The sequence below is a fragment of the Oncorhynchus clarkii genome, chromosome 16 (assembly GCF_045791955.1).
Source record: "Oncorhynchus clarkii lewisi isolate Uvic-CL-2024 chromosome 16, UVic_Ocla_1.0, whole genome shotgun sequence".
Lineage (NCBI taxonomy): Eukaryota > Metazoa > Chordata > Actinopteri > Salmoniformes > Salmonidae > Oncorhynchus > Oncorhynchus clarkii.
Window position 1 is genome coordinate 74,797,392 of NC_092162.1, and position 26,130 is coordinate 74,823,521.

General features: G+C 45.9%; 1 protein-coding gene across 1 annotated transcript; it reads right to left on the reverse strand.

Moving 5' to 3' along the window:
• Nucleotides 1-2,304: 2,304 nt before the first annotated feature.
• On the reverse strand, nt 2,305-7,731 carry LOC139367801 (potassium voltage-gated channel subfamily A member 2-like). Its single transcript, XM_071106139.1, has 4 exons — nt 7,562-7,731; nt 3,634-3,877; nt 2,448-3,480; nt 2,305-2,369 (listed from the first exon to the last, which is right to left on the reverse strand). Exons 1-4 carry the CDS (start codon nt 7,729-7,731, stop codon nt 2,305-2,307), a joined length of 1,512 nt encoding a protein of 503 aa, XP_070962240.1.
• Nucleotides 7,732-26,130: the final 18,399 nt, after the last annotated feature.

A 26,130-nucleotide genomic window follows, 5' to 3' on the forward strand; every position in this document is an offset into this window, starting at 1 on the left:
TAGTAGTAGTAACCCCAGTAGTAGTAATCCCAGTAGTAGTACTCCCAGTAGTAGTAACCCCAGTAGTAGTAATCCCAGTAGTAGTAACCCCAGTAGTAGTAACCCCAGTAGTAGTAACCCCAGTAGTAGTAATCCCAGTAGTAGTAACCCCAGTAGTAGTAACCCCAGTAGTAGTAATCCCAGTAGTAGTAATCCCAGTAGTAGTAACCCCAGTAGTAGTAACCCCAGTAGTAGTAACCCCAGTAGTAGTAACCCCGTAGGCAGACATTTGAATATTTTGTTCTTCAGCTTGGGTGTCTCTCCCTCCCAGAACGGATGAGTTCTGGACCCAACCTGAGCCAAAATCACACATTCAGACCTGCACAGCAGGGATAAAAAAATACATACTGAAATAAGTACCAATAAAATGTACACAAACAAATAAATCAAATGGAAATAAATAAAATGGATTCCGTTGTGAGACAGAAACCCCCCCAACCAGAGAGAGGGAGATGACAGGGGACAAATGAACATTGATGAAATCCCTCTTACATTCTTTTGAGGTGAAATAACTTTCACATAGTTGAGTTGTAGCTGAGTTGCAGGAGGTATGGGGTGGGAGAGAGGTTCAGGGGGTATGGGGTGGGAGAGAGTTTCAGGGGGTATGGGGTGGGAGAGAGGTTCAGGGGGTATGGGGTGGGAGAGAGTTTCAGGAGGTATGGGGTGGGAGAGAGTTTCAGGGGGTATGGGGTGGGAGAGAGTTTCAGGGGGTATGGGGTGGGAGAGAGGTTCAGGGGGTATGGGGTGGGAGAGAGTTTCAGGAGGTATGGGGTGGGAGAGAGTTTCAGGGGTATGGGGTGGGAGAGAGTTTCAGGAGGTATGGGGTGGGAGAGAGTATCAGGAGGTATGGGGTGGGAGAGAGTTTCAGGGGTATGGGGTGGGAGAGAGTATCAGGAGGTATGGGGTGGGAGAGAGTTTCAGGGGTATGGGGTGGGAGAGAGTTTCAGGGGGTATGGGGTGGGAGAGAGTTTCAGGAGGTATGGGGTGGGAGAGAGTTTCAGGGGTATGGGGTGGGAGAGAGTATCAGGAGGTATGGGGCGGGAGAGAGTTCAGGAGGTATGGGGCGGGAGAGAGTTTCAAGGGTATGGGGTGGGAGAGAGTATCAGGGGTATGGGGTGGGAGAGAGAGAGTATCAGGGGTACGGGGTGGGAGAGAGTTTCAGGGGGTATGGGGTGGGAGAGAGTTTCAGGCTGTATGGGGTGGGAGAGCGTTTCAGGGGGTATGGGGTGGGATAGAGTATCAGGGGGTATGGGGTGGGAGATAGTTTCAGGGGGTATGGGGCGGGAGAGAGTTCAGGAGGTATGGTGCGGGAGAGAGTTTCAAGGGTATGGGGTGGGAGAGAGTATCAGGGGTATGGGGTGGGAGAGAGAGAGTATCAGGGGTACGGGGTGGGAGAGAGTTTCAGGGGGTATGGGGTGGGAGAGAGTTTCAGGCTGTATGGGGTGGGAGAGAGTTTCAGGGGGTATGGGGTGGGATAGAGTATCAGGGGGTATGGGGTGGGAGATAGTTTCAGGGGGTATGGGGTGGGAGAGAGTTTCAGGGGGTACGGGGTGGGAGAGAGTTTTGGGTGGGAGAGAGGTTCAGGAGGTATGGGGTGGGAGAGAGGTTCAGGGGGTATGGGGTGGGAGAGAATATCAGGCCGTATGGGGTGGGAGAGGTGGGGTCAATAAGCTCCTATCGGCTGGCAGTTAGAGCTAAGTAATTAGAAGATGATGAGACGCTGATCTAAGGTCAGTTTTGCAGTATATCTCCTATTGGTTACGGCTAGGACTTGTTCAGGGAAAACTGATCCTAGATCTCTGCTGACGGGATTTTGGCAATATGAGCAGAGTGGTCCCTCTATGCTGTCAGAGTTTTTAGGTCTAGTATCAGCCGGCAGTTCGCCTACTATTGGGCTACTGTAGGGAGCAGTGTATACAGATGACTACTGAACAGTTTAACAGTCACACTGACCAGACTAATGCCATGCAGACACTGAACATAGGGCAGATTCACCTCTCAACAGAGGTGGATGGGTGAGGGGGGCTTGAGTTAGGAACTGGTCAGTTTGGGGGGGTAAGATAGGGGCTAAGGTCCACCTTGCAGGGCCTCTATCAGAGTTTCAGTGATCTAGTCTGGACAGCTCCAGTAGGGGCTCCAAGCCTTTTACAACATCAGAGAGAGGAAGGGTCTTTACTCAGTCCTCCACCCTCCTCTACTATTTCCTTCCAGTTCCCTGTCAACCCCGACAGGCCAGGAAGTTGGTGTTATACCGTCTGAATCCAGCTATACGTCCGTTCTTATCTTGGTGATGTTGACATAGTTTGTGTTAGCCAGCGTGTTAGTGTTAGAGAGTGCATTAGCCAAGGTGTTAGCATTACCTGGCGTGTTAGCATTAGCCAAGGTGTTAGCATTACCTGGCGTGTTAGCATTAGCCAAGGTGTTAGCATTAGCCAACAGGGTGCAGTTGCCTGTCTTGAGTCTCTCTGCTCTGAAGTCTTCTGTGCTGTGGTTCAGTGCAGCTTCCTGTATCTCCATGTAGTCCGACTTACTGAGGGTGGAACCACTCCCGCTGCGGCCGCTCTTCTTCAGGTCCTCGGCTGAGTCGGCCTTGGGCACGCTGGGTGTGTTCAGGTACTGCGCCTGCTCCTCACCCTCGGTCTCCCGGTGGTAGAAGTAGTTGAAGTTGGACACGATGACAGGAACTGGTAACGCAATGGTCAGCACGCCGGCGATGGCGCAGAGCGAGCCCACGATCTTCCCGCCGATGGTGGTGGGCACCATGTCGCCGTAGCCCACGGTGGTCATGGAAACCACGGCCCACCAGAAGGCTTCTGGAATGCTACTGAACTGGGAGTCCGCCTCGTCGGCCTCAGCGAAATAAACAGCACTGGAGAAGAGGATGACTCCAATGAAGAGGAAGAAGATGAGAAGGCCAAGCTCCCGCATGCTGGCCTTCAGGGTCTGGCCCAGGATCTGGAGCCCCTTGGAGTGTCTGGACAGCTTGAAGATCCTGAATACCCTGACTAGACGGATGACCCTGAGGATGGCGAGGGACATGGCCTGCTGCCCAGCCTGCCCGTCCTCCGGTTTCTCTGCCAGCTCTGTGCCCAACGTGATGAAATATGGAATAATCGCCACAATATCGATGATATTCATAATGTTACCGAAGAACCCGGCTTTACTAGGACACGCGAAGAAGCGGACAATGAACTCAAAGGAGAACCAGATGATGCAGAGCGTCTCCAGGATGAAGAAGGGATCAGTGAAGTAGGAAGACGTGTAGGAAGAGGTGGAGTTGTTGAAGGGCTGGAACACATTGTTGTCTTCATGGTCGTTCCGGAACACTGGGAGTGTCTCCAGGCAGAAGGACACGATAGAGATCAGGATCACCATGACACTGATGATGGCGATGATACGGGCCGCGCCGGAACTCTCAGGATACTCGAACAGCAGCCACACCTGTTCAAGTTCACACACACACGCACACACTTATCAAATTGACAGCAGATAGCAAACATTCTCTGAGGCATTTGCTAGTAACAGATTAATATATTTATATTAAGTTTATATTAACTAAACAATGTGCCACCAATAAATAACAATTGAATGTACCTGTCTCTGAAACTCATTCTCCGGGAGAGGACGCTCTTCTTCCTTAATGAAGCCCTCATCCTCTCTGAAGATCTCCATGGCCTCCTCTCCCAGCTCATAGAAGCGGATCTCCTCAGAGAAGATGTCTAGAGTGACATTAACCGGCCGACGCAGTCTCCCTCCTGACTGGTAGTAGTAGAGGATGGCGTCGAAACTGGGCCGGTTCCTGTCAAAGAAATACTCGTTCCTCAAAGGATCAAAGTACCTGGAGAAAGAGAGATTCGTTGTAAGTAGTAGATACAACCACAAATGCAGAACAATAACAGATAACATTATAAAAACTAAAGTACCAGTAAAGTATTCAAGTCCCTATCTTATCTCATTCTCTTCTTGGGGTTAGTGTTAACAGGACAAAAAACAGTAAAGTATTGAAGACCCTATCTTATCTCATTCTCTTCTTGGAGATAATCAGGTCAGTGTAGAGAGACAAGCTAGCTGCTTTCAGGTCAGTTTAGAAAGGCATGCTAGCTTCTATCAGGTCAGTGCAGAGAGACAAGCTAGCTGAAATCAGGTCAGTGCAGAGAAACAAGCTAGATTCTATCAGGTCAGTGCAGAGAGACAAGTTAGCTGCTATCAGGTCAGTGCAGAGAGACAAGCTAGCTGCTATCAGGTCAGTGCAGAGAGACAAGTTAGCTGCTATCAGGTCAGTGCAGAGAGACAAGCTAGCTGCTATCAGGTCAGTGCAGAGAGACAAGCTAGCTGTTATCAGGTCAGTGTAGAGAGACAAGCTAGCTGAAATCAGGTCCGTGTGGGACAAGTGGGTGGACCTCCTTCCGCTGTTGTACAACCTTGGGCCCAACGTTACTGTTGATGAGTAGCTTATGCCATTTAGGGGCTTCTGCCCCTTCAGGCAGTACCTACGGTCTAAACCCACAAAATATGGAATCAAGATCTGGGCTGCCTGTGATGCTTTTTCATCATATGCGTGGAACTTGCAAGTGTATATGGGGAAGCCAGGTGGAGTAGCCCCTGAGATGAACCAAGGGATGTGGGTTGTCCTGGACCTGACACAGGGACTCCGTGGCTACATTATCACATGGAATAACTTTTTTACTTTGCACACCCTGGGACAGGAGCTCCTCAAGAGGAAGCTGACGATGGTAGGAACAGTACGAAAAATCAAGCCACAGCTCCTATCTCAGCTGTTTAATACACGAAACCTATCAATTCCTCTCAGTTTGTTTACTGCCGACACGTCCCTAGCTTCCTACGTGCCAGAGAAAGGCAAAAATGTGGTACTCATGAGTACACTGTATAGGGATGGGAGAATCTGTGGCCAGGAACATCAAATAACAGAAATCATAATGGATTACAACGCCACAAAAGGAATTATGGACAATTTAGACAAGCTGGTGACTGGCTACAGTTGCAAAAGAAGAACCCTACGCTGTGATATTCTTCAACATCTTGGACATCTCGGCTTTGAACCCAGACTGGATCAGAGGGAAGCTCTAGAGGAGACGGCTCTTTCTCGAGCGGCTGGCCAAGGTATTGGTAAAACCTCAAATCCAGAGGGGGTAACATATTCCAACGACCCCGGCTTTTACAGCCATGGTGAGGAGCATTCAGGAGGAGGATGCTGGTGCCCCATCCGCCCCAACCCACATGACCAACTCCAATACAGGAAGTACATGTGAGTGATGTTGCATGTGTGTGTGTCTGACTCTCCTACCTTGGCCTGCTGTAACTATACAGTGGGGCAAAAAAGTATTTAGTCAGCCACCAAGTTCTCCCACTTAAAAAGATGAGAAAGGCCTGTAATTTTCATCATAGGTACACTTCAACTATGACAGACAAAATGAGGGGAAGAAAATCCAGAAAATCACATTGTAGGATTTTTAATGAATTTATTTGCAAATTATGGTGGAAAATAAGTATTTGGTCACCTACAAACAAGCAAGATTTCTGGCTCTCACAGACCTGTAACTTCTTCTTTAAGAGGCTCCTCTGTCCTCCACTCGTTACCTGTATTAATGGCACCTGTTTGAACTTGTTATCAGTATAAAAGACACCTGTCCACAATCTCAAACAGTCACACTCCAAACTCCACTATGGCCAAGACCAAAGTGCTGTCAAAGGACACCAGAAACAAAATTGTAGACCTGCACCGGGCTGGGAAGACTGAATCTGCAATAGGTAAGCAGCTTGGTTTGAATAACTTGCGGCTGCTATTATCTGAGGAATCGAGAGTCTGGTCTGAAAGAGTGGGGGGACCCAGCTAACCAGATGTTTGTCACGGACTCTGCCTGTGCTCCTGTTCTGGAATGATCATCCTGGCTCCCGTCGGACCTTGGATTTTGTCCCACAATGTTTTTGGTGGCTCACCATGGTTCCGGATGTCTCTGCATTTGTTGCTGCCTGTACAGTGTGTGTGTCGAACAAGACTCTGCGGCAAGCTCTGGCTGGTCTCCTTCAACCCCTCCCTGTCCCTCACCGCCCCTTATCCCTGGACTTCTTCACTGGTCTCCCTCCATCAGATGGCAGCACCAGCATCCTCACAGTGGTGGATAGGTTTTCCAAAGCATTCCATATGATTCCCTTTCCTAAGTTTCCCTCAGCTAAGGAGACGGTCCAGCTCATTGTGCAGCACATCTTCCAGATCCATGGACTGCCGGTAGGCATGGTCTCCGATCGTGGTCCTCAGTTCTTGTCCCGGTTCTGGAAGGCGCTCTGCACCCTCATTGGGTCGTCGACCAGCCTGTCCTCTGGTTTTCATCCCCAGTCTATCGGCCAGTTGGAGCGAGCCAATCAATCCCTGGAGACAACTCTTCGCTGCTTCGTCCACCAATCCCATCACCTGGAGCCAGCAACTCATGTGGATGGAAAATGCCTGCAACACCCTTCCCTGTTCTACTACGAGTAGACCTATTGAGTGTTCCCTGGGATATCAGATCCCGCTCTTTTCGGAGCAAGAGGAAGAGGTCAGCATTCCCTCTGCCCAGATGTGCGTCCGTCGCTGTCGCCGTACCTGGAAGAGAGCCCGGGCCGCTCTTCTCAATACCACCTCCAGGTATCGACAACAGGCACCGGATCCCTGTTCCCCAAGGGGGGGGGGGGGTATGGCTGTCCACTCAGGGCCTGGCCCTGGGGGTGTAGTCCTGCCAACTTTCCCTCCGTTTTATCGGACCTTTCCCGATCTCTAAGCTCCTTAGCCACTCTGCTGTTCGCCTTCTGTTTCCCCGCACTCTCATCCCACTTTCCATGTATCTAGAATTAAGCTTTTGTCTCGCAGCAATTTTTCTCCTGTTTCCATGTTCCCATGTTTTTCTGAACTCAAGTTTTTGGTTTCCTTAGTCTTCCCAGTTCTGACCTTTCTGCCTGACCTGACTCTGATCCTGCCTTCCGTCTTGTACCTGCCTGACTCTGATTTGGATCACAACCCTTTGCCTGCCTTGACTTACCCTTTGCCTGCCCCTTGAACTATAATACACTTTGAGACTTGTACTGTCTGCCTCCTGTGTCTGCATCTGGGTCTTAGTTTGAGACCTGATAGACGTAGAGGTTAAAGAAAGTGTGACTGATCAATTTACCTGTTTTTGATTACCATTTCTTACTTTGGACAAAATCAAGACGTCAATATTTGTGCAATGCTTTTTCTATAAAACATCTTAAATTACAGCTCAACTTTTGCAAATTCTGAATTTGCAAATTAATCACTGCAAATCCTGCAATCAACTGGATATAATTTTTGTTATCGTTTGACAGCCCTAATAATAACCAATATAAGTGGTATAGTTACCTCATCCTCTTCTTGGGGTTAGAGTTAGGGTTATCATCAATACAGGATAACAACCTATATAAGTGGTATAGTTACCTCATCCTCTTCTTGGGGTTAGAGTTAGGGTTATCATCAATACAGGATAACAACCTATATAAGTGGTATAGTTACTTCATCCTCTTCTTGGGGTCCCCCAGCAGAGTCTCAGGGAACTGGGAGAGGGTTTTCCGTTGCGTCTCGAAGCGAAGCCCGGAGATGTTGATGACTACACGCTCACAGCACTCGTGGTCCGGTTCCAGTTCGTATGCATCATCCCCCGGGTCACCTGGTGCAACCGTCATGGTAGAGGAGTAAGACGGGGCCTGCAGCGTTCAGATGGGCAGCGGAGGGAGGGCGCAGTAGCAGAAGGACGGGGGCAGAGGAACACACAGGCTGGCCAGTAGTGATCTGGAGAGGACAGAACAGGCTGGCCAGTCGTGATCTGGAGAGGACAGAACAGGCTGGCCAGTATTGATCTGGAGAGGACAGAACAGGCTGGCCAGTCGTGATCTGGAGAGGACAGAACAGGCTGGCCAGTCGTGATCTGGAGAGGACAGAAAAGGCTGGCCAGTAGTGATCTGGAGAGGACAGAACAGGCTGGCCAGTAGGGATCTGGAGTGGACAGAACAGAGAAACAGAAACATATTAACCAGCTTGTTTCACATTAATTTCAAACACATAATTATCTATATAATGAATAATGTTATAGCTGCGGCGCAATCTTGTCTGCTTGTATTAGCCGATTACTGACTCGGTCTCGACCTTTAAGTCTTTATCTGCTGCCTGTGACTGGAACGAATTGCAAAAATCGCTGAAGTTGGAGACTTTTATCTCCCTCACCAACTTCAAACATCTGCTATCTGAGCAGCTAACCGATCGCTGCAGCTGTACATAGTCTATTGGTAAATAGCCCACCCATTTTCACCTACCTCATCCCCATACTGTTTTTATTTATTTATTTTTCTGCTCTTTTGCACACCAATATCTCTACCTGTACATAACCATCTGATCATTTATCACTCCAGTGTTAATCTGCATAATTGTAATTATTTGCCTACCTTCTCATGCCTTTTGCACACAATGTATATATAGACTCCCCTTTTTTCTACTGTGTTATTGACTTGTTAATTGTTTACTCCATGTGTAACTCTGTGTTGTCTGTTCACACTGCTATGCCTTATCTTGGCCAGGTCGCAGTTGCAAATGAGAACTTGTTCTCAACTAGCCTACCTGGTTAAATAAAGGTGAAATAAAAAAATAAAAATAAAAATGATTGAAGACTCATCTCTTCAGTAGGTCCTAAGATTGAGTGTAGTCTGGCCAAGGGGTGTGAAGGTGGACCGCCCTTGATGTCTCTGCCTGGCCGGTTCCACTCTCTCCACTGGGGTTCTCTGCCTCTGACCCTATTATGGGGGCTGAGTCACTGGCTTACTAGTAAATCCCCCTGCAGCCGGAAAAGTTTCTCATGGCTTCTGGAAGGAAATGCTGTAGGAATGCTCAACCGGTGTCGCTCATTCAGCCGACAAACTTTCAACCAGTTCTCCCCATTAAGCAATGGGTCGACGTCAGGGGCCGAGCATTCTCTGGTCTCTACTCCACCCGTTACGGGGTCTGAGACGTCGAAGCCTCCCACCATTTACTCTGACAAGTTGAAAACCCTAGTCATTGGCAACTCCATTACCCGCAGTATTGGACTTAAAAAGAATCATCCAGCGATCGTACACTGTTTACCAGGTGGCAGGACAACCGACATTAAGGCTAATCTGAAGATGGTGCTGGCTAAGGCTAAAACTGGAGTGTGTAGAGAGTATAGGGATATTGTTATCCATGTTGGCACCAACAATGTTAGGATGAAACAGTCAGAGATCACCAAGCGCAACATAGCTTCTGCGTGAAAATCATCTTGAAAGATGTGTCGGCATCGAGTAATTGTCTCTGGCCCCCTCCCAGTTAGGGGGAGTGGTGAGCTCTACAGCAGAGTCTCACAACTCAATCGCTGGTTGAAAACTGTTTCCTACTTTTCTAAAAGATAGAATTTGTAGATAATTGTACCTTTTTTTGGGACTCACCCACAAAAAGGACCAAGCCTGGCTTGCTGAGGAGTGACGGACTCCATCCTAGCTGGAGGGGTGCTCTCATCTTATCTATGAACATAGACAGGACTCTAACTCCTCTAGCTCCACAATGAGATAGGGTAGTCAGCTCAGCTATCCACATTGAGACCGTGTCTGTGCCTCGATCTAGGTTGGGCAAAACTAAAAGTAGAGGTGTTCACTTTAGCAATCTCACTGGAATAAAGACCTCCTCCATTCCTGGCATTATTGAAAGAGATTGTGATATCTCACATCTCGAAATAATCTTGAAATAATGTTAGATCCCTCACTTCCAATGCAGTCATAGTCAATGAACTAATCACTAATCATAACCTTGATGTGATTGGCCTGACTGAAACATGGCTTAAGCCTAATGCATTTACTGTTTTAATTGAGGCATCTCCTCCTGGTTACACTAGTGACCATATCCTGTGCCTCCCGCAAAGGCGGAGGTGTTGCTAACATTTACGACAGCACATTTTTATTTACCCCGCAAAAATGACGACTGCGTTTTTGTATTTTGAGCTTCAAGTCATGAAATCTATTCAGCCTACTCAATCCTTTTTTTATAGCTACTGTTTACAGGCCTCCTGGGCCATATACAGCATTACTCACTCAGTTCCCTGAATTCCTATCAGACCTTGTAGTCATGGCAGATAATATTATAATTTTTGGTGACTTCAATATTCACATGAAAAAATCCACAGACCCAAAAGGCGACTAAGTGTTTTTTTTTTCCAAACATGTCTTTTGACCTACTCATTGCCACAGTCACACCCTGGATATAGTTTTGTCCCGTGGAATAAATATTGTGGATCTAAATATTTTTCCTCATAATCCTGGACTATCGGACCACCATTTTATTATGTTTGCAATCACAAAAATGTATCTACTCAGACCTCAACCCAGGATTATCAAAAGCCGTGCTATATATTCTTGGACAACCTAAAGATTCCTAGATGCCCTTCCAGACTCCCAGGCCTACCCAAGGACGTCAGAGTACAAACATCAGTTAACCACCTAACTGAGGAACTCAATTTAATCTTGTGTAATACCCTAGATGCAGTCGCACCCCCAAAAACAAAAAATATTTGACACAATAAATAAGCTCCCTGGTACACAGAAAATACCCAAGCCCTGAAGTAAACTTATGCATAATTTGTAACCTAATTGATTGAGGAGAATGAGAACAATTCTACATTTATTTTTTATACTTTCACAAAGCTAACAAAAAAGCAGCATTCCCCAAGAGAGGATGGCTTTTATCTATTGACACATTTATGAAAATAGTCATGGCCTCTAAACCTTTCAACTGGAACCTATTCCAATTAAACTACAGAAAGAGCTACTTCCTGTGCTTGGCCCTCCTATGATGAACATAATAAACGTTTTTCTATCCTCCGGATGTGTACCAAACTCACTAAAAGTGGCAGTAATAAAACCTATCTTGAAAAAGCCAAAACTTGACCCAGGAAAATGTCAAAAACTATCGGCCTATATCGAATCTTTCATTTCTCTCAATTTGTTATTTTTAAACCAAAAATATGCCTTCCTGAAGACAAACTTCAGTCTGGTTTTAGACCCAATCATAGCACTGAGACTGCACTTGTGAAGGTGGTAAATTACCTTTAAATGGTGTCAGACCAAGACTCTGCATCTGTCCTTGTGCTCCTAGACCTTAGTGCTGCTTTTGACACCATCGATCACTACATTCTATTGGACAGATTGGAAACCCTAATTGGTCTACAGGGACACGTTCTGGCCTGGTTTAGATCTTCTCTGTCGGAGAGATTTCAGTTTGTCTCTGTGGATGGTTTGTCCTCTGACACATCAATTGTAAGTGTCGGTGTTCCTCAAGGTTTCGTTTTAGGACCACTATATATTGTACCTCTTGGTGATGTCATTAGTAACACACAATGTTAACTTTCACTGCTATGCGGACGATACACAGCTGTACATTTCGATGAAACATGGTGAAGCCCCAAAATTGCCCTTCCTGGAAGCCTGTGTTTCAAACATAAGGAAGGCAATTTTTTTACTTTTAAACTCGGACAAAACAGAGTTTGCTAGTTCTTGGTCTCAAGAAACAAAGATATCTTCTTTTGGATCTGACAATTAATCTTGATGGTTGTACAGTCGTCTCAAATAAAACTGTGAAGGACCTCGGCGTTACTCTGGACCCTGATCTCTCTTTTGACGAACATATCAAGACTGTTTCAAGGACACCTTTTTTTACATCTACATAACATTGCAAAAATCAGAGACTTTCTGTCCAAAAATGATGCATACAAATTAATCCATGCTTTTGTCACTTCTAGATTAGACTACTGCAATCCTCTACTTTCTGGCACTAAATAAACTTCAGTTAGTGATAAACACGGCTGCTAGAATCTCGACTAGAACCAAACAATGTGATCATATTACTCCAGTGCTAGCCTCTCTATACTCGCTTCCTGTTAAGGCTAGGGCTGATTTCAAGGTTTTACTGCTAACCAACAAAGCATTACATGGGCTTGCTCCTACCTATCTTTCCAATTTTGTCCTGTCGTACATACCTACACGTACGCTACAGTCACAAGATGCAGGCCTCCTTATTGTCCCTAGAATTTCTAAGCAAACAGCTGGAGGCAGGACTTTCTCCTATAGAGTTCCATTTTCATGGAATGGTCTGCCTACCCATGTGAGATACGCAGATTCGGTCTCGACCTTTAAGTCTTTATTGAAGACTCATATCTTCAGTGGGTCATAGAACCGCCCTTGCTGTCTCTGCCTGGCCTGTTTCCCTCTCTCCACTGGGATTCTCGGCCTCTAACCCTATTAACCCCTATTACAGGGGCTGAGTCACTGGCTTACTGGTGCGTCACTTGAGTTGGTTGAGTCACTGACGTGATCTTCCTATCCAGGTTGGCGACCCCCTCGGGTTTGTGCCGAGTTTGTGCCGTGGGAGAGATCTTCGTGGGCTATGCTCGGGCCTGACTTATGTGCCCAAAGTAAACTGCCTTTTGTTCAGGCCCTGAAACCAGGATATGCATATAATGGGTACCATTGGAGAAAAACACTTTGAAATTTGTAGAAATGTTAAAATAATGTAGGAGACTATAACTCAATAGATATGGTAGGAGAAAATCCAAATAAAAACCAACCGGAATAACTTTTTTTGAGAGCCCATGCTCTTACAATGGAAAGTATAGGGGCATTTTGAATTCCAGCTCCCAGGATGGATTCCTATGGCTTCCACAGGTTGTCAGCACTCCATGTTCAAGGTTTCAGGCTTGTAACTTCCAAAATCAATGAGAAACAACAGTTTTAGTACAGGGACACAGTCTTGGAAATTTGTGTTTGGGTGCACAATGAAGACAAGACGCACCTGCTAATATCGGTTTCCTATTGAACATACTTTTTTCCGTATGAAATATTATAGTTTGATTACATTTTAGGCTATCTAAGGAGTCAATAGAAACATATTTTGACTTGTTTTAACAAAGTTTAACGGTAGATTTTCGGATTCCTTTCTCTGGAGGTTCTTGGCCATGTTCTGCTATAATCTCCACCCGGTACAGCCAGAGGAGAACTGGCCACCCCTCAGAGCCTGGTTCCTTTCTAGGTTTCTTCCAAGGTTCCAGTTTTTCTAGGGAGTTTTTCATAGCCACCTCGCTTCTACATCTGCATTGCTTGCTGTTTTGGGGATTTAGGCTGGGTTTCTGTACAGCACTTTGTGACATCGGCTGATGTAAAAATGGCTTTATAAATACATTTGATTGATTGATGGTTATGAGTTCTCTTTCATATGAGCCGCAGATCAATAGTATCCCCAGTCATACTGAATCAACTCTTCTATAGGCCAGTTAGACTACCAGAATAATCTGATTAGCTGCCGAGAGCTCCATCCATTCCATAAATCGCTCACTAGACTACTGTTATTACCACTCACTAGACTACTGTTATTACCACTCACTAGACTACTGTTATTACCACTCACTAGACTACTGTTACTACCACTCACTAGACTACTGTTATTACCACTCACTAGACTACTGTTATTACCACTCACTAGACTACTGTTATTACCACTCACTAGACTACTGTTATTACCACTCACTATACTGTTATTACCACTCACTAGACTACTGTTATCACCACTCACTATACTGTTATTACCACTCACTAGACTACTGTTATTACCACTCACTATACTACTGTTATTACCACTCACTATACTGTTATTACCACTCACTAGACTACTGTTATTACCACTCACTAGACTACTGTTATTACCACTCACTAGACTACTGTTATTACCACTCACTAGACTAATGTTATTAACACTCACTAGGCTACTGTTATTACCACTCACTAGACTACTGTTATTACCACTAACTATACTGTTATTACCACTCACTAGACTACTGATATTACCACTCACTATACTGTTATTAACACTCACTAGACTACTGTTATTACCACTCACTAGACTACTGTTATTACCACTCACTATACTGTTATTACCACTCACTAGACTACGGTTATTACCACTCACTAGACTACTGTTATTACCACTCACTAGACTACTGTTATTACCACTCACTATACTGTTATTACTTCTCACTAGACTACTGTTCTTACCTCTCACTATACTGTTATTACCACTCACTAGGCTACTGTTATTACCTCTCACTAGACTACTGATATTACCACTCACTAGACTACTGATATTACCACTCACTAGACTACTGTTATTACCACTCACTATACTGTTATTACCACTCACTATACTGTTATTACCACTCACTATACTGTTATTACCACTCACTAGGCTACTGTTATTACCTCTCACTAGACTACTGATATTAACACTCACTAGACTACTGTTATTACCACTCACTAGACTACTGTTATTACCACTCACTAGACTACTGTTATTACCACTCACTAGACTACTGTTATTACCACTGACTATACTGTTATTACCACTCACTATACTGTTATTACCACTCACTAGGCTACTGTTATTACCTCTCACTAAACTACTGATATTAACACTCACTAGACTACTGTTATTACCACTCACTATACTGTTAATACCACTCACTAGACTACTGTTATTACCACTCACTATACTGTTATTACCACTCACTAGACTACTGTTATTACCACTCACTATACTGTTATTACCACTCACTATACTGTTATTACCACTCACTATACTGTTATTACCACTCACTATACTGTTATTACCACTCACTATACTGTTATTACCACTCACTATACTGTTATTACCACTCACTAGACTACTGTTATTACCACTCACTATACTGTTATTACCACTCACTAGACTACTGTTATTACCACTCACTAGACTACTGTTATTACCACTCACTATACTGTTATTACCACTCACTAGACTACTGTTATTACCACTCACTATACTACTGTTATTACCACTCACCTAGTAGAGAGTGTGTTGCCCTCAGGCCTGGAGGGAAGCTAAAGTCATTCCACTACCTAAGAATAGTAAAGCCCCCTTTACTGGCTCAAATAGCCGACCAATCAGCCTGTTACCAACCCTTAGTAAACTTCTGGGGAAATGGTGTTTGACCAGATACAATGCTATTTTACAGACTTTCAGCACACTTATAGGGAAGAACATTAAACAAGCACAGCACAAATTACTTGATGATTGGCTGAGTGAAATTGATGATAAAAAGATTGTGGGAGCTGTTTTGTTAGACTTCTGTATGGTAGGCTTTTGACATTAATGATCTTAGGCTGCTGCTGGAAAAACGTATGTCTTTTGGTTTTACACCCCCTGATATATTGTGGAATGAGAGTTACCTGTCAAACAGAACACAGAAGAAGCCCCTTCAATGTAATCCAGGTAGAATCAAGAATTCCCCAGGGCAGCTGTCCTTACTTTTTAAAAGTAAGGACACATTGACTCTGTAACGATACCCCCTGTATATAGCCTCCATATTGACTCTGTACCGGTACCCCCTGTATATAGTCTCCATATTGACTCTGTACCAGTACCCCTTGGATATAGCCTCCACATTGACTCTGTACTGGTACCCCCTGTATATAACATCCACATTGACTCTGTACTGGTACCCCCTGTATATAGTCTCCACACTGACTCTGTACTGGTACCCCCTGTATAAAGCCTCCACATTGACTCTGTACCAGTACCCCCTGTATAAAGCCTCCATATTGACTCTGTACCAGTACCCCCTGTATAAAGCCTCCACATTGACTCTGTACCAGTACCCCCTGTATATAGCCTCGATATTGACTCTGTACCAGTACCCCCTGTATATAGTCTCCACATTGACTCTGTACCGGTACCCCCTGTATATAGCCTGCACATTGACTCTGTACCGGTACCCCCTGTATATAGTCTCCACATTGACTCTGTACCGTAATACCCTGTATATAGCCTCCACATTGACTCTGTACCGGTACCCCCTGTATATAGTCTCCACATTGACTCTGTACCGTAATACCCTGTATATAGCTATATAGTCTCCACATTGACTCTGTACCGGTACCCCCTGTATATAGCCTCCACATCGACTCTGTACCAGTACCCCCTGTATATAGCCTCCACATTGACTCTGTACCGGTACCCCCTGTATATAGCCTCCACATTGACTCTGTACCGTTACCCCCTGTATATAGCCTCCACATTGACTCTGTACCGGTACCCCCTGTATATAGTCTCCACATTGACTCTGTACCGGTACCCCCTGTATATAGCCTCCACATTGACTCTGTACTGGTACCCCCTGTATATAACATCCACATTGACTCTGTACTGGTACCCCCTGTATATAGTCTCCACACTGACTCTGTACTGGTACCCCCTGTATAAAGCCTCCAAATTGACTCTGTACCAGTACCCCCTGTATAAAGCCTCCATATTGACTCTGTACCAGTACCCCCTGTATAAAGCCTCCACATTGACTCTGTACCAGTACCCCCTGTATATAGCCTCGATATTGACTCTGTACCAGTACCCCCTGTATATAGTCTCCACATTGACTCTGTACCGGTACCCCCTGTATATAGCCTGCACATTGACTCTGTACCGGTACCCCCTGTATATAGTCTCCACATTGACTCTGTACCGTAATACCCTGTATATAGCCTCCACATTGACTCTGTACCGGTACCCCCTGTATATAGTCTCCACATTGACTCTGTACCGTAATACCCTGTATATAGCCTCCACATTGACTCTGTACCAGTACCCCCTGTATATAGTCTCCACATTGACTCTGTACCAGTACCCCCTGTATATAGTCTCCACATTGACTCTGTACCGGTACCCCCTGTATATAGCCTCCACATTGACTCTGTACCGTAATACCCTGTATATAGCCTCCACATTGACTCTGTACCAGTACCCCCTGTATATAGCCTCCACATTGACTCTGTACCGGTACCCCCTGTATATAGCCTCCACATTGACTCTGTACCGTTACCCCCTGTATATAGCCTCCACATTGACTCTGTACCGGTACCCCCTGTATATAGTCTCCACATTGACTCTGTACCGGTACCCCCTGTATATAGCGTCCACATTGACTCTGTACCGGTACCCCCTGTATATAGCCTCCACATTGACTCTGTACCGTTACCCCCTGTATATAGCCTCCACATTGACTCTGTACCAGTACCCCCTGTATATAGTCTCCACATTGACTCTGTACCGGTACCCCCTGTATATAGCCTCCACATTGACTCTGTACCGGTACCCCCTGTATATAGCCTCCACATTGACTCTGTACCAGTACCCCCTGTATATAGCCTCCACATTGACTCTGTACCGTAACACCCTGTATATAGCCTCCACATTGACTCTGTACCAATACCCCCTGTATATAGCCTCCACATTGACTCTGTACCGTTACCCCCTGTATATAGCCTCCACATTGACTCTGTACCAGTACCCCCTGTATATAGTCTCCACATTGACTCTGTACCGGTACCCCCTGTATATAGCCTCCACATTGACTCTGTACCGTAACACCCTGTATATAGCCTCCACATTGACTCTGTACCAGTACCCCCTGTATATAGCCTCCACATTGACTCTGTACCGTAACACCCTGTATATAGCCTCCACATTGACTCTGTACCAGTACCCCCTGTATATAGCCTCCACATTGACTCTGTACAGTAACACCCTGTATATAGCCTCCACATTGACTCTGTACTGTAACAGTACCCCCTGTATATAGCCTCCACATTGACTCTGTACTGGTACCCCCTGTATATAGCCTCCACATTGACTCTGTACCGTAACACCCTGTATATAGCCTCCACATTGACTCTGTACTGTAATACCCTGTATATATCCTCCACATTGACTCTGTACTGTAACACCCTGTATATAGCCTCCACATTGACTCTGTACCGTAATACCCTGTATATAGCCTCCACATTGACTCTGTACCGTAACACCCTGTATATAGCCTCCACATTAACTCTGTACCAGTACCCCCTGTATATAGTCTCCACATTGACTCTGTACCAGTACCCCCTGTATATAGTCTCCACATTGACTCTGTACCGTAATACCCTGTATATAGTCTCCACATTGACTCTGTATCGGTATCCCCTGTATATAGTCTCCAAATTTACTCTGTACCAGTACCCCCTGTATATAGTCTCCACATTGACTCTGTACCGTAATACCCTGTATATAGTCTCCACATTGACTCTGTACCGGTATCCCCTGTATATAGCCTCCACAATGACTCTGTACCGGTACCCCCTGTATATAGCCTCCACATTGACTCTGTACCGGTACCCCCTGTATATAGCCTCCACATTGACTCTGTACCGTAACACCCTGTATATAGCCTCCACATTGACTCTGTACCAGTACCCCCTGTATATAGCCTCCACATTGACTCTGTACCGGTACCCCTGTATATAACCTCCATATTGACTCTGTACCGTTACCCCCTGTATATAGCCTCCACATTGACTCTGTACCGGTACCCCCTGTATTTAGTCTCCACATTGACTCTGTACCGGTACCCCCTGTATATAGCCTCCACATTGACTCTATACCGGTACCCCCTTTTTTTAGCCTCCACATTGACTCTGTACCAGTACCCCCTGTATATAGCCTCCACATTGACTCTGTACCAGTACTCCCTGTATATAGCCTCCACATTGACTCTGTACCGTAACACCCTGTATATAGCCTCCACATTGACTCTGTACCAGTACCCCCTGTATATAGCCTCCACATTGACTCTCTACCGGTACCCCTTGTATATAGTCTCCACATTGACTCTGTACCGTAATACCCTGTATATAGCCTCCACATTGACTCTGTACCGGTACCCCCTGTATATAGTCTCCACATTGACTCTGTACCGGTACCCCCTGTATATAGCCTCCACATTGACTCTGTACCGGTACCCCCTGTATTTAGCCTCCACATTGACTCTGTACCAGTACCCCCTGTATATAGCCTCCACATTGACTCTGTACCGTAACACCCTGTATATAGCCTCCACATTGACTCTGTACCAATACCCCCTGTATATAGCCTCCACATTGACTCTGTACCGTAACACCATGTATATAGCCTCCACATTGACTCTGTACCAGTACCCCCTGTATATAGCCTCCACATTGACTCTGTACCGTAACACCCTGTATATAGCCTCCACATTGACTCTGTACCGTAACACCCTGTGTATAGTCTCCACATTGACTCTGTACCGTAACACCCTGTATATAGCCTCCACATTGACTCTGTACCAGTACTCCCTGTATATAGCCTCCACATTGACTCTGTACCGGTACCCCCTGTATATAGCGTCCACATTGACTCTGTACCGGTACCCCCTGTATATAGCCTCCACATTGACTCTGTACCGTAACACCCTGTATATAGCCTCCACATTGACTCTGTACCAGTACCCCCTGTATATAGTCTCCACATTGACTCTGTACCAGTACTCCCTGTATATAGCCTCCACATTGACTCTGTACCGTAACACCCTGTATATAGCCTCCACATTGACTCTGTACCAGTACCCCCTGTATATAGCCTCCACATTGACTCTGTACCGTAATACCCTGTATATAGCCTCCACATTGACTCTGTACCGTAACACCCTGTGTATAGTCTCCACATTGACTCTGTACCGTAACACCCTGTATATAGCCTCCACATTGACTCTGTACCGTAACACCCTGTATATAGCCTCCACATTGACTCTGTACTGTAACACCCTGTATATAGCCTCCACATCGACTCTGTACTGTAACACCCTGTATATAGCCTCCACATTGACTCTGTACCAGTACCCCCTGTATATAGTCTCCACATTGACTCTGTACCGTAACACCCTGTATATAGCCTCCACATTGACTCTGTACCGTAACACCCTGTGTATAGTCTCCACATTGACTCTGTACCGTAACACCCTGTATATAGCCTCCACATTGACTCTGTACCAGTACTCCCTGTATATAGCCTCCACATTGACTCTGTACCGTAACACCCTGTATATAGCCTCCACATTGACTCTGTACCAGTACCCCCTGTATATAGCCTCCACATTGACTCTGTACCGTAATACCCTGTATATAGCCTCCACATTGACTCTGTACCGTAACACCCTGTGTATAGTCTCCACATTGACTCTGTACCGTAACACCCTGTATATAGCCTCCACATTGACTCTGTACCGTAACACCCTGTATATAGCCTCCACATTGACTCTGTACTGTAACACCCTGTATATAGCCTCCACATCGACTCTGTACTGTAACACCCTGTATATAGCCTCCACATTGACTCTGTACCGTAATACCCTGTATATAGCATCCACATTGACTCTGTACCGTAACACCCTGTACATAGCCTCCACATTGACTCTGTACCAGTACCCCCTGTATATAGTCTCCACATTGACTCTGTACCAGTACTCCCTGTATATAGCCTCCACATTGACTCTGTACCGTAACACCCTGTATATAGCCTCCACATTGACTCTGTACCAGTACCCCCTGTATATAGCCTCCACATTGACTCTGTACCGTAATACCCTGTATATAGCCTCCAGATTGACTCTGTACCGTAACACCCTGTGTATAGTCTCCACATTGACTCTGTACCGTAACACCCTGTATATAGTTTCCACATTGACTCTGTACCGTAACACCCTGTATATAGCCTCCACATTGACTCTGTACTGTAACACCCTGTATATAGCCTCCACATCGACTCTGTACTGTAACACCCTGTATATAGCCTCCACATTGACTCTGTACCGTAATACCCTGTATATAGCCTCCACATTGACTCTGTACCAGTACCCCCTGTATATAGTCTCCACATTGACTCTGTACCAGTACCCCCTGTATATAGTCTCCACATTGACTCTGTACCGTAATACCCTGTGTATAGCCTCCACATTGACTCTGTACCGGTACCCCCTGTATATAGCCTCCACATTGACTCTGTACCGTAACACCCTGTATATAGCCTCCACATTGACTCTGTACCAGTACCCCCTGTATATAGCCTCCACATTGACTCTGTACCGGTACCCCCTGTATATAGCCTCCACATTAACTCTGTACCGTTACCCCCTGTATATAGCCTCCACATTGACTCTGTACCGTAACACCCTGTATATAGCCTCCACATTGACTCTGTACCAGTACTCCCTGTATATAGCCTCCACATTGACTCTGTACCGTAACACCCTGTATATAGCCTCCACATTGACTCTGTACCAGTACCCCCTGTATATAGCCTCCACATTGACTCTGTACCGTAACACCCTGTATATAGCCTCCACATTGACTCTGTACCGTAACACCCTGTGTATAGTCTCCACATTGACTCTGTACCGTAACACCCTGTATATAGCCTCCACATTGACTCTGTACCGTAACACCCTGTATATAGCCTCCACATTGACTCTGTACTGTAACACCCTGTATATAGCCTCCACATCGACTCTGTACTGTAACACCCTGTATATAGCCTCCACATTGACTCTGTACCGTAATACCCTGTATATAGCCTCCACATTGACTCTGTACCGTAACACCCTGTATATAGCCTCCACATTGACTCTGTACCAGTACCCCCTGTATATAGTCTCCACATTGACTCTGTACCAGTACCCCCTGTATATAGTCTCCACATTGACTCTGTACCGTAATACCCTGTGTATAGCCTCCACATTGACTCTGTACCGGTACCCCCTGTATATAGCCTCCACATTGACTCTGTACCGTAACACCCTGTATATAGCCTCCACATTGACTCTGTACCAGTACCCCCTGTATATAGCCTCCACATTGACTCTGTACCGGTACCCCCTGTATATAGCCTCCACATTAACTCTGTACCGTTACCCCCTGTATATAGCCTCCACATTGACTCTGTACCGTAACACCCTGTATATAGCCTCCACATTGACTCTGTACCAGTACTCCCTGTATATAGCCTCCACATTGACTCTGTACCGTAACACCCTGTATATAGCCTCCACATTGACTCTGTACCAGTACCCCCTGTATATAGCCTCCACATTGACTCTGTACCGTAACACCCTGTATATAGCCTCCACATTGACTCTGTACCGTAACACCCTGTGTATAGTCTCCACATTGACTCTGTACCGTAACACCCTGTATATAGCCTCCACATTGACTCTGTACCGTAACACCCTGTATATAGCCTCCACATTGACTCTGTACTGTAACACCCTGTATATAGCCTCCACATCGACTCTGTACTGTAACACCCTGTATATAGCCTCCACATTGACTCTGTACCGTAATACCCTGTATATAGCCTCCACATTGACTCTGTACCGTAACACCCTGTATATAGCCTCCACATTGACTCTGTACCAGTACCCCCTGTATATAGTCTCCACATTGACTCTGTACCAGTACCCCCTGTATATAGTCTCCACATTGACTCTGTACCGTAATACCCTGTGTATAGCCTCCACATTGACTCTGTACCGGTACCCCCTGTATATAGCCTCCACATTGACTCTGTACCGTAACACCCTGTATATAGCCTCCACATTGACTCTGTACCAGTACCCCCTGTATATAGCCTCCACATTGACTCTGTACCGGTACCCCCTGTATATAGCCTCCACATTAACTCTGTACCGTTACCCCCTGTATATAGCCTCCACATTGACTCTGTACCGTAACACCCTGTATATAGCCTCCACATTGACTCTGTACCAGTACTCCCTGTATATAGCCTCCACATTGACTCTGTACCGTAACACCCTGTATATAGCCTCCACATTGACTCTGTACCAGTACCCCCTGTATATAGCCTCCACATTGACTCTGTACCGTAACACCCTGTATATAGCCTCCACATTGACTCTGTACCGTAACACCCTGTGTATAGTCTCCACATTGACTCTGTACCGTAACACCCTGTATATAGCCTCCACATTGACTCTGTACCGTAACACCCTGTATATAGCCTCCACATTGACTCTGTACTGTAACACCCTGTATATAGCCTCCACATTGACTCTGTACTGTAACACCCTGTATATAGCCTCCACATTGACTCTGTACTGTAACACCCTGTATATAGCCTCCACATTGACTCTGTACCGTAATACCCTGTATATAGCCTCCACATTGACTCTGTACCGTAGCACCCTGTATATAGCCTCCACATTGACTCTGTACCGTAACACCCTGTATATAGCCTCCACATTGACTCTGTACTGTAACACCCTGTATATAGCCTCCACATTGACTCTGTACTGTAACACCCTGTATATAGCCTCCACATTGACTCTGTACTGTAACACCCTGTATATAGCCTCCACATTGACTCTGTACCGTAATACCCTGTATATAGCCTCCACATTGACTCTGTACCGTAGCACCCTGTATATAGCCTCCACATTGACTCTGTACCGTAACACCCTGTATATAGCCTCCACATTGACTCTGTACTGTAACACCCTGTATATAGCCTCCACATTGACTCTGTACTGTAACACCCTGTACATAGCCTCACTATTGTTATTTCACTGCTGCTGTTTAATTATTTGTGACTTTTATTTTCAATTTTTTACTTAACACTAATTAAAAAAATGTTCTATGTTCTTAAAGCATTGTTGGTTAAGGGCTTGTAAGTAAGCATTTCACTGTAAGGTCTAAACCTGTTGTTTTCGGCTTATGTGACAATACTATTTGATTTGATTTGATCTGCTCAGGGATAAAAACACAGCTCACAGGTCTTGGTGGAGAGAACAGGGAACCCCTCCGGTGAGTTACTGTCACCGTTGAGAGTGGCTGCTGACACTGGCCATATATCACATTCAACCCTGTTCCACGTCTATCGCAACCCAACGGAGGGAGAGGGGGGCGGGGGGGTTGCCTTGGAGACCTCGCCACCTCCCTTCTAGGTAGCTCGTCCTTTACAACATCATGACGCTGCCTGGAACAGCGGTGAGGTAGCTAGTGCTTTACTTGGGATCTGCAAAGACACAGAGGATGGAGGTGGCTGGGAGAGCGGCTGATATTCATCATTTTATATGAGCGTAAATCCATGTTAAAACACAGCAAGATGCCTGTTTGGGTTGGTTTCAAACATTTTCTACATGGATGGTTGTTATTTTATTATAAGGAATTCCTTGGCTTTCTTCAAAATTACCATCACATCTATTCGAATGGGAAGAGCCTCACTGATGATAATAATAAGATCAATTTCAGTCTGATTTTCATAACCCTTCTCGTGGAATCATCCTCTGTTTTGTTTTTAACAATTGGGGATCAAAACAGCAGCGAGGCTGTGATGATGAGAGACACACCTGTTCGTTCAAGTTCATACAACTATCAAACCTCGTCATCATCATCGTCATCATCGTAATCATCGCCATCCCCAACTGTAGTCTGTCTTACTGACTGTGTTCAGTATGTTTGATTAGCAACAGAGACGCCTAGAACCAGGGTAGAACCAGGGTAGAACCAGGGTAGAACCAGGGTAGAACTAGCTAGTGCCCCTTAGGAGCGGCAGGTGTCTCCAACAACATGCTCTATAGCCGCGGCACATCTTTCTCTCCGGGGTGGATCATGTCAGATAGACAAGCAGAACACAGTAGCCTCCATGCACCTCCATGTCTGTCATAATCAGACTAGTTTCTCTCCAGTCACTCAGCATTCAGAGAGAGAAAACATGCAACAATCACCCTGATGCCGCGGTCTCTGCCGCGCTGCTCCCTCCACTGGGGTTGGTGCTGGGGTTGGTGCTGGAGTTGGTGCTGGGGAGACCTGACACGTCTCCTTCTCATGAACACAGAAAATGGATCCTCCTTACTGTTGCTCTCCTTCTCTCTGAGTTTCACTGGAAGTTAAACAGACATGAATGGTAATGTAGTATTGTTCCCTGTCTACCTCTATCTGTTTCTCATTCTCTCCCTCTGTCTACCTCCTGTCTCTCACAATTCGCCATCATTCAGCCAGTTGACAAAAGAGCCCCACGAGCGCATCGCCTCACCCGGATCCTCTCTCATCTCTTCGAGATCCTCATTAAAGGGGAGGCGTCATGTGAATGGGCAGAAACGGTTCACATAGAAAGTGAAAAAATTATCCTGCATCATCAGCTAGTTTGGAACAGCACATGTTGACCTATCTAAAAAAAACCGACCACATTAGTTGAGCCAAGAAAGACACCTATTTATGTGGGTTGTTTTAAATAGCCAGCCAGCCAGCAAGCCAGTCAGCCAGCCAGCTAGCAAGCCAGTCAGCCAGCCAGCCAGCCAGACAACCAGCCAGACAACCAGCCAGCTAGCAAGCCAGTCAGCCAGCCAGACAGCCAGCCAGACAACCAGCCAGCCAGCTAGCCAGACAACCAGCCAGACAACCAGCCAGCTAGCAAGCCAGCTAGCAAGCCAGTCAGCCAGCCAGCCAGACAACCAGCCAGCAAGCAAGCCAGTCAGTCAGCCAGCCAGCCAGCCAGCCAGCTAGCAAGCCAGTCAGCTGTGCCCCGGAGCAGGGCCAACTAGCCCTGGGATAAGGTTGGTGCTATCTGTGCTCCGGAGCAGGGCCAACTAGCCCTGGGATAAGGTTAGTGCTATCTGTGCTCCGGAGCAGGGCCAACTAGCCCTGGGATAAGGTTAGTGCTATCTGTGCTCCGGAGCAGGGCCAACTAGCCCTGGGATAAGGTTAGTGCTATCTGTGCTCCGGAGCAGGGCCAACTAGCCCTGGGATAAGGTTAGTGCTATCTGTGCTCCGGAGCAGGGCCAACTAGCCCTGGGATAAGGTTAGTGCTAACCCACTTTAGAATGTGCAAGTGTGTAGTGACTTCATTACAATGAAACATAACCACTGTCCCAGTCTGAAGTGTGTAGTGACTTCATTACCATCAGCCTGAAGAAGGGTTGTTTCTGACTCGTACAGTCCACCTTCGATGTTCCCAAAAGCCAAACTGCAAAAATATTCAATGAGATCCAGAAATATGTCTCTCATTTAAAATTAGAGCATAGATTGGTTGAAATGAAAATACATAACATGGCCTGTTTACAGTTATGTATGGTCAAAAGACTATATTGCTCCCACGTCTAGCTAGGA

What these genes read in the sequence shown, in the direction of transcription:
- LOC139367801 (XM_071106139.1), bottom strand. Translation starts at nt 7,731, where the DNA reads ATGACGGTTGCACCAGGTGACCCGGGGGATGATGCATACGAACTGGAA. An exon ending in GACCCCAAGAAGAGGATGAA is followed by an intron (nt 3,878 to 7,561) that starts GTAACTATACCA and finishes CTCTTTCTCCAG; the next exon opens with GTACTTTGATCCTTTGAGGA. An exon ending in TGCTAACACCTTGGCTAATG is followed by an intron (nt 2,370 to 2,447) that starts CTAACACGCCAG and finishes CTAATGCACTCT; the next exon opens with CTAACACTAACACGCTGGCT.